Source organism: Labrus bergylta, chromosome 7 (assembly GCF_963930695.1).
Source record: "Labrus bergylta chromosome 7, fLabBer1.1, whole genome shotgun sequence".
NCBI classification, from domain to species: Eukaryota; Metazoa; Chordata; class Actinopteri; order Labriformes; family Labridae; genus Labrus; species Labrus bergylta.
The window spans coordinates 18,012,967-18,021,819 of record NC_089201.1 but is presented as its reverse complement, the minus strand read 5'-3'; the positions used below and the strand labels follow the sequence as shown (position 1 = coordinate 18,021,819).

At 45.2% G+C, this 8,853-nt stretch overlaps 1 protein-coding gene across 1 annotated transcript; it reads left to right on the top strand.

Annotated features, from left to right (window-relative positions):
• The first annotated feature begins 711 nt into the window (after window positions 1-711).
• Window positions 712-5,813, top strand: dusp6 (dual specificity phosphatase 6). Its single transcript, XM_020637208.3, has 3 exons — window positions 712-1,775; window positions 2,147-2,581; window positions 4,111-5,813. Exons 1-3 carry the CDS (start codon window positions 1,373-1,375, stop codon window positions 4,422-4,424), a joined length of 1,152 nt encoding a protein of 383 aa, XP_020492864.2. The 5' UTR covers window positions 712-1,372; the 3' UTR covers window positions 4,425-5,813.
• Window positions 5,814-8,853: the final 3,040 nt, after the last annotated feature.

Below are 8,853 nucleotides of genomic sequence, written 5' to 3'. Positions count from 1 at the left end.
CTGATATAGCCACTTTCTGTCCCAAGTGATGTATCAATATGTTGTATTATTTTCCCATTGTTTTTTGTGTTTCAATTTGTAGGCCGATGTCCTTTAAAAGGATTTCAGATTGGAAAAAGAAGGTCTATATGGCACTTGGTTTTCTTTATTTATTGCAGCACATTACATTTTGAATGTTTATGTTACTACTTTTAGGACCCCTTTAAAAGCTACAAGTCAAAGAAAAAGCTTACATTTTAAAGTGTAGGCTATAAGTCCATGCTTTAATGGATTTAACTTTTAGATGTTATATGATCGTGATAACAGTTCATCTGTGACTTTTGTTGCTAAAATGGTTCATCTTTAAATTTCAAAAAGCTCCAGAAAAACTTAATAATGTGAAGTACATTATTACAGGCCTTCATTATGATAGCCCTCTTATTTGATACTCCCTCCCTCTCTCTCTTCTTCGGTGTAAGTAAAGGCCACTCTCCCCCCCCCCCGTCCCTCCCTCCCTCCCCCCTCCCTTCCTTCCTTCTCCCTGCAGTTCTTCTGTTTGTTTGCACTCACTTGATCCGGAGCGGAAATTCCTCTCCGTTTTTGTGAATGACAAACTCATTAACAATTCATCAACACGGGGCCGCTTCATCCGGCCCCCGTTTCCAAGGCGACCGCCGCTGTGCCTCCTCCGATTGGCCGGTCGACATAATGTATCCAATGAGACGCCTCCTGTTTGTAGCCATTCAGCAACCTGGCGCCGCAGAGAGCAGACTCGAGCCAGAGAGCCTGCAGAGCGTCGATTCACAGCGCAGACAAACACACACACAGACAGACACAGGAGGGGGAACCAGGAGGACCTGAAGAGACATACAAAAAAAAAAACCCCGCGTGGTTCGCATCTAACGGAACCCCTTTTCCACCTTCAAAATTACTGTGGATCAGACAAGAAAAGCACCTGCATCCGTGGAGCTATTTTCCAGCAAGAGGAAGCGTCAGAGTGGTCGCAGGGTCGGTGTGACTCATTGATAAATAACACGAGCTCTGTCCGGACAGATGCATGAATGACTGCCTGAGTCGGAAGCCCGCAGTCGGGGAATCTGTGAAGGAGACTCGCGTTGTTGTTCACCAGCCTCGTTCTCAAAGCGCACGGGACACTGACGGTTATTCGGAGTGACATTTTATGCGTCTGCTTTTGACTTTCTCCTCTTTTTTTTGTTGTTGTTGTTGGCTTTCCTAGGCGGCTCGAGGGCCCCTTCGAGCAGCGGACTTAAAAAAAACAAAAACAAATCCCAGACCGTTTTCTTGGTTGCTTGCCTCTTGTCGAGCTGCAGCCAAGAAACTCTATCCAAACCTTCGCTTCTTCCAATTGAAATTTTTTAACTCCTGCGTATAAATGCTCGACAAGCTGAAGCCCGTCGTCCAGCTCGACTCGGTAATGGCGATTAGCAAGACGGTGGGCTGGCTCCGGGAGCAGCTGGAGACGCGCAGGGACGGCCTGCTTGTGATGGACTGCCGGGCCCAGGAGCTTTACGAATCGTCGCACGTCGAGACGGCCATCAACGTGGCCATCCCGAGCCTCATGCTCCGCAGACTCAAGAAGGGGAACCTGCCCGTGAGGTCGCTGCTCTCTGACGGGGAGGACCGGGAGAAGTTCGTGCGGAGGTGCAAGACCGACACCATCGTGCTGTACGACGAATACAGCCGGGAGTGGAACGAGAATGTGGACGGGGGCTCGGTGCTTGGTTTGCTGCTGAGGAGGATGAAGGACGAAGGATACAGGGCCTATTACCTGGAGGGTGAGTGCGGTTCATTCACATTTTAGGGCCCCTGCTCCTCATTCAAACCCGCAGGAGTGCTGCAGAGACTGAAGGAGTCGCATTGAGCTGGCGTTTAATGGGAAATCTAATCTAATCTGTATCATGGGGGTTGTTTACATTCAGATGTTTACATTAACCTTTTTAATCAGCAATAGTCGATCCTTTATTTACTTTAATTGAGATGCAAAACTGCAATCGTATCACGTATACAGGCTCTGTTTACTGCAGGGAAGATAAAAAAACGTGCAGCTGAACGTGTCTGAATTCTAAATTAAGATGCATATTCTTGCAGTGTGAGACATAAACACAAGAGCCCTTTAACTCATTGCACGTCTCTTGCATTTTCCCAGGTGGCTTCAGTAAATTCCAGGCCGAGTATCCCGCTATGTGCGAGACCAACCTGGACGGCTCCTCCAACAGTAGCTCCCCCACCGCGCAGGTGCTGGGCCTCGGCGGGCTGCGCATCAGCTCCGACTCCTCAGACATCGAGTCTGACATCGACCGGGACCCGAGCAGCGCCACGGACTCGGACGGCAGCCCGCTGTCCAACCCGCAGCCCTCCTTCCCGGTGGAGATCCTTCCGCACCTGTACCTGGGCTGCGCCAAGGACTCCACCAACCTGGACGTGCTGGAGGAGTACGGCATCAAGTACATCCTCAACGTGACTCCCAACCTGCCCAACCTCTTCGAGAACGCGGGGGAGTTCAAGTACAAGCAGATCCCCATCTCGGATCACTGGAGCCAGAATCTGTCCCAGTTCTTCCCAGAGGCCATCAGCTTCATCGGTAAGCATCTGAAAACACTGACTGCAGTTTAGCCACAGGCCTACTTATTTACATTTTTTTTTTGATTCTTTTAATTATAGACTAAACTGCATGGTGATGTTTATGAATCATTTCTGTCTAAAGCACCAAAAAAGCAAGACATTTATTTATTTTTTAATTCCAGTTTTGTCTGACAAACAGTCCCAAACTCAAATGTGTTTACAAAAGACAAATAGCTGGTTCATTGATTATTCGATTCACTAAGCGTCTCTTTATCACTTCGGCGACCTTTGTGATTGTTTTGAGCATTGGCAGACAAAGCTGTGGGCCGGCAGGTGATACTAGGGGACATAATCTTATTAATGTGATATGTGTTATCGCTGCCAGGAAGTTCTTATGTTCTTATTGTGCAATTGAGATTAGATGAGGTGTCCCTGGCTGTGATCTTATCAGTCACTCAGGCAGGGACACAGAGCGGGCAGATTAGGGCCATTGTGTGCGAGGCAGAGGAACACAAGTCTGCCTCTAATGGTGCACAGGCTAAAATGCACTCTGTGTGTGTCTGTGTGTGTGTGTGTGTGCGCGCGTGTACAAAAGGCCCTGACTTCAATGGAAGACATCCTGGCCTATCTCTTGTCCCGGGGCTTGTGTAATTGCAGCACAAAGGGCGACGTTGAAACAGGAGAACTGGGGAGAGTGAACAAGGGGAGGGCGGTAATTCGAGCGCAACAGGAAGGAAGTGGCAATGAAAGTAATCTAGGACATGGCATTGCCCCCCCCCCCCCCCCCCCCCCCCCCCCCCCCCCCCCCCTCCTCCTCTTTCTCTCCTCTCCACATTACAAAAGGAGCCATTTACAGGCCCTGTTGACATCCTGTTCGCCTTGACAGGGTTGCCCTCATGACTCCTACATTTACACGCCCAAATGGCACCATTGTCAGAGTAACCCTAGCGAGCGGAAGAATGGTTTAATAGACCGTAATAGTCAATTTCCCAGCCGGCTACTCCAGGCTTTAAAAAAAAAAAAAAAAAGACCTAAAAGAATGTCTGCTCTGTTTATGTTTGCTACTGCTGCAGCCCCTGTTTGTTGACTGACACGCCTGGGAGAAAGCCGGGATAATAACTTCCAGTGCTCTCTCTCTCTTGCGTGGATCCACTCCAACTTTCAATACAGCTCAACTTAAATGTCACAGATGTTTATCACCAGTTTTGATTCGTTTGTCTGCACTTTTGAATTATGTGTAAAGGGACTAAGTGCATCTAATATTGCATCTTGAGCATTCAAAACATACATTCTAAACAGATATAAACATCCATTTAAAAGATTCAAAATATCAGTTGATTATCAGACCCATAAACTTTAGAGCCGCAGCAGGAAGATCTTCTGCTTATTATCATTATTTGAAGGTTTGGGACTGTTAGTTTGACAAAACAGACAAAGTTGTTTTGCATTGCATTTTGTAGTTATTAAAATGCTTAAAATGTTGCTCTTTACCTGGTTGGTACAATAGTTGAAGTCTATAACATTTCCCTCCCTTCTCTCTTCCATCAGACGAAGCTCGAGGTCAGAAGTGCGGCGTCCTGGTTCACTGTCTCGCCGGCATCAGTCGCTCTGTGACGGTAACGGTGGCCTACCTGATGCAAAAGCTCAACCTGTCCATGAACGACGCCTACGACATCGTCAAGACGAAAAAATCCAACATCTCTCCCAACTTCAACTTCATGGGCCAGCTCCTAGACTTTGAGCGCACTCTGGGCCTGAAGAGCCCGTGCGATAACCGCATAGCGGCGCCCAGCCAGCCGCTCTTCTTCACAACCCCAACGAACCATAATGTCTTCCAGCTGGACCCCCTGGAGTCCACGTGAGGTCTGCTCAAACACTCCTCTACGTGAAACGGAGGTCTCATGCACCTCCTGTTGGAAAAGCTGCAAAAAGTTTTCTCTTTTTTCCGTCGTCTGGCAAGATGGCATTGATACAGCTGGTTTGAGGCGACTGCTGCTGAGCAACGTCACCGGAGGGCCGAAGCAGTTTGGGCCAAGACGCAGCTGCTTTCTTAATAAATGAGAAGAGACAGTGAAAGGGGAAAGAGAGTCATTTAAAGAATGCAGATACTGTCTTCGATCTTATATAACCGTTGGACTCCTGGGGTCTTTTCTCTCTTTTTTTGTATCTGTTGTATCAGATGAAAGTCGGACAGCTGTGTGTTTTGCTTCAAAGCTCCTGGGCTGGTGTGCCAAAGAGACGAGAATGTTCAAACTGGACAGATCTAAAAAACTTTTGTATGGTCAGTTTTGGGGCTCTAGCACTCGTTCCCCCCCGAGACATCAAGACGATTTGTACGCTTTGTCTTCTGTGAAGACTTGCCTGTGTGGGGTTAAAGCACCCCAGCTTCAAATGGCACACTATATACTGGACTCAATTTTACATTTGTGGAGTCTTTTCCAACATTTATACGTTGTGTATATATATCTTAATATAAGAGACAATACAGTACAAGCCTTGCTCTACTATATATACACGCCCTTTGCAACAATTGGGTACTGAAGATTCTCTTTGTTTCATATTCTACTTTTATGTAAGCAAAGCAAACTGCATATTGATCAGTATGTTTAAGTTGATTATGCCAAAAATCAAGAAGAATTGTGCAGAAACGTGTACATGTGTAATATATTTGATAATCGCTTTACGTGTGAATTCAGCCGATGGCCTTGTTTTTGCACCCCCCCCCCCCTCCCCCACAAATCAAAGTCACCTTGGTTGTTTGCCTTACTTTTGCCCTCAGAAGGTTTTGTGCATTAGCTTTCAGAGAAATACACCAAAATTCAGTTCCATAGAAACCCACAGAATCTTTCTGAAATAGCCACAATCCAATCATAAGCAGTTTTTCATGTCTGCATTTAATTGGGCACTATGCATGTTTGAGTCAGCATGGCCATCATGTGCTGTCTGGGTCTCTCTGAAGGTTAATGTGAGTAATCCTGATCTGTGCACAAGGGTTAAAAGTCTCCGATGTGTGGAGAGAAAGGAGGAGGCGCCGCTCTCCTCACCTCTTCAGGGAAAATTCTGCTAAATGCAGTTTTTTATTTGTGAAGATAAGAGAGGAAAAGTGTCCCCCCCCCCCCCATCTAAAGAGAAGGCCTCTTTCCGGGGGGGGGGCGCCATCTTGGTAAATCTCTGCCAACCCTGCTCCACACTCCTCTCTTACGAATGTAAAGAAAAAGATAAGTTATTAATAAATTGCTATTTTGTCTACACTTTCTGCTCTCCATGACTGTTTTTCCACCGAGTTCATTGCTGTGTGTTTCGTCCTGTGTCTGCAGTAACACGTTTATGTAAGTGTCCCCTCACCCGCAGTACAGCGGACCAGCCGGCAGAGTCACGACAAACAAACAAAAAGTTGCCTTGAATCACGAGGCTTGTTCACAAAGCTCCTGCTATTCATTAACTGCAGCGCTCGACACATCTCCCACTTCAAATTTCCAGTTCAGAATCAGTGTGCCCTGTCCCATGATGCTTGTATAACAAAGCATCATGGACATTCTGTTCTCTGCGACAATCATTCACAAGCCGCAAAATGCGACTCAACAGGTACAAAGTGATTCCGGTCACGCTGTAAACACCCTCAACTGGTTTTTCCAGGTGCTGCTTTGTGGTGAGGGCTCTGGGTTCACACAAACAATCCCTCTGGCGCTTCCTGAAGGCGGGGCCACTGTGTTCAGGCATCAAAGGGAGCTGAAAGTAGCCAGATACGGTGTTGTTTGAGAGGGAGGGCAGCAGTGTGTACCTGTAAAGACCTGGAGGCCCAGGAGGAGATCGAGTGCAGAAGAGGGAGGAGGAGCGGAGAGTTCACACGCAAGCAGCAACTCGCTTCATAGCTCTGCAGAGGCCTGAGTGCTCTGCACTAACATCCCCCAACACACACACAGATCAACAACAGCAGACAGGTAGCTAACTGCATTACAAAAAGACAAGGTGAATGCACATAAAAACAGTCGGTAAGTTAATCTATATAATGGTAGGGTGTTATAATTGTGAGATGAAAAGTAAAATCTGATTGAAAATAATAGCATAAGTAAAGTCAGACAACCGATCTAAATGAAATGCATAACAAAAGTTGGAAAATGAAAACCCATTTCATCAAAATAAGATTAAAGCTAATAGATGTGTGGGCGTTAAGTGATTCTAAAAAAGGCAGTTTAGAGGACTGACTCACACTCAGATCTTTTTGTCTGCTTTGTGTTTCATGAGTGCAGCGTGTTTGTGCTTGTCATGGAGTAAAGTCTCTACATTGAAGTAAAGAGTGAGAGTGAGTCAACACAATCATCATCCTCACTGTAATTATCTTCTTCAAGTCGCTTCAATCATCAAGTTAATCAAGTAAGGAACTCATACCTAACCAAGTGTCTGATTTCGAGTTTAAATGATCTCATTATTCTCATGAGCCACATTCACCTGACAAGTCCAGATGATCATCATATTTCAAGATATTACAATAAGTGTCTTAAAAATGGGATGTCATGTACAGCCGCCTTAAGATGCCATACATCTGTACGTTTCAATGGGGCTGCAGTAGCTCAGTCTGTAGGGACTTGGGTTGGGAACTGGAGGGTCAGAACGAGCTACCAGACCAAGTCTGGAAATTGCTCTGGTAACTGGAGAGGTGTGCCAGTTCACTCTCTGAGCACTGCCAAGGTACCACTGAGCAAGACACTGGACCCCCTCATGTGTAGCTTTGTTTTCCTGTGATGGCAATTAAAGTTAGGTTGTACTCCAGAGATCACTTATTTATCTCCGGATAACAACACTGGTTTTCCCATGATGAGTTAATTTCTTGCGATATCAAGAATGTTCATGTTATTTGGAAAACCAGACATGTCTTTCTCAGGTGTGAGTTGGAACTACAACCAGGCATGCGGCTGAACAAAACCAGTGAATCATTGGCTATGTAACAAAGAGCCAAACCTGCACACTCACATCCAGACGTAAATGATTTATAAGAAGACTCAAACTTTTCACAGGGTGCCAGCACTCTCCCCTTTGCCCACTTTCCAGTTCAGGTGATAGATTCTGTTTCCTGGGTAATCATTTCAATAATAACGTGACTGCTTCAATCCTACTTTAACCAAAAAGTACACAAACTAAGGCATAATTTTGTTAGATGGGGTCTTTGTGCTCTTTATTTTCCATTTCACCCAGAAGAAATTGCATAACCACGAGGAAAAACAAAAACAAATAGAAGTAGCTTTGGCTAAAAAAATGAAAACTCTGTTGAGTACTCATGTTTTATACAGGCGTACTCTTTGTACTCATTCATGCCAAGTAATCCTCCAGGCAAATCTCTGTGGGATTTTATACTGACATATAATGATGTCATCATTCATTCATTTTTTTCCTCCCCTGCTTAATACTTTATAGGATCATGTGGTTTGCTGGCTGCACTGAATGGAAAGAAGAGTCAAGAGTTCATCATAGGATTAATGCAGATATGCTGTACAGGGCAATGTGTGATAATGCTCCTATCAGTCTGTAATCGAACACCATATCCAATCCATTTGAATTATATAAGGAAGCATAGAGGAACTGTGGATCAACATGCATTATCTCCAGAATGAAGGCTCATGGCTGGGAATGAAATGTGATGTTTGTTGATTCAATAATCGTTGCAACCATGGAGTCAGAAAAAGGGATCCACACAAATATGAATGCAAAACAATCTTACTAATCAATACAATAATTACTATTGGTTGCATGTGACTTCCTCTTGGATGGACACTGCTATTTCTGAAGTTCATTATCCTGCATCATTGGTATGAATGTAAAAGGGAATGTTGTCCAATCAGTCTTGCGATCAATCTTCTTCAGCCATGGCTGATTGTTATGCTAAGATGCTAACTCCATCTACTTGGTAACCTGCTTGGTCTATGCGTCTTGGTTCAACCATTGAGTTTTCAGAAGTATTGCTCTAAAGTTTAGGCAGTGGTGAAAAAGACTATGGTAATAGAATAAAAGTAGCTGTCTTGTAACTTGCTGGTGTCCACATCTTAGACACGGGACATTTACAATCTTAACACGGCAGGAAGTAATTAGTGACTCTATAGGCTCAAGATGTGATGCCCAAATGCTCTTGTCAAAACTGCTACTACTGCTGTGTTTTCAAGGCATACTGAGGCAGCTGTGGCTCAGTTGTTAGAGTCATCGCCTCTCAACCAGCTGAGCAACGTGTCCTTGGGTAAGACAATCAATGTGATTACCCGTTAGCAACTACTACACAGAAGCTAATCCTAGCATTAGGCC

Bases quoted from the DNA above. Each gene is read 5' to 3' on its own strand.
- dusp6 (XM_020637208.3), top strand. From the start codon at position 1,373: ATGCTCGACAAGCTGAAGCCCGTCGTCCAGCTCGACTCGGTAATGGCG. The intron at 1,776-2,146 runs GTGAGTGCGGTT...GCATTTTCCCAG, and splicing joins CAGGGCCTATTACCTGGAGG to GTGGCTTCAGTAAATTCCAG. The intron at 2,582-4,110 runs GTAAGCATCTGA...CTCTTCCATCAG, and splicing joins AGAGGCCATCAGCTTCATCG to ACGAAGCTCGAGGTCAGAAG.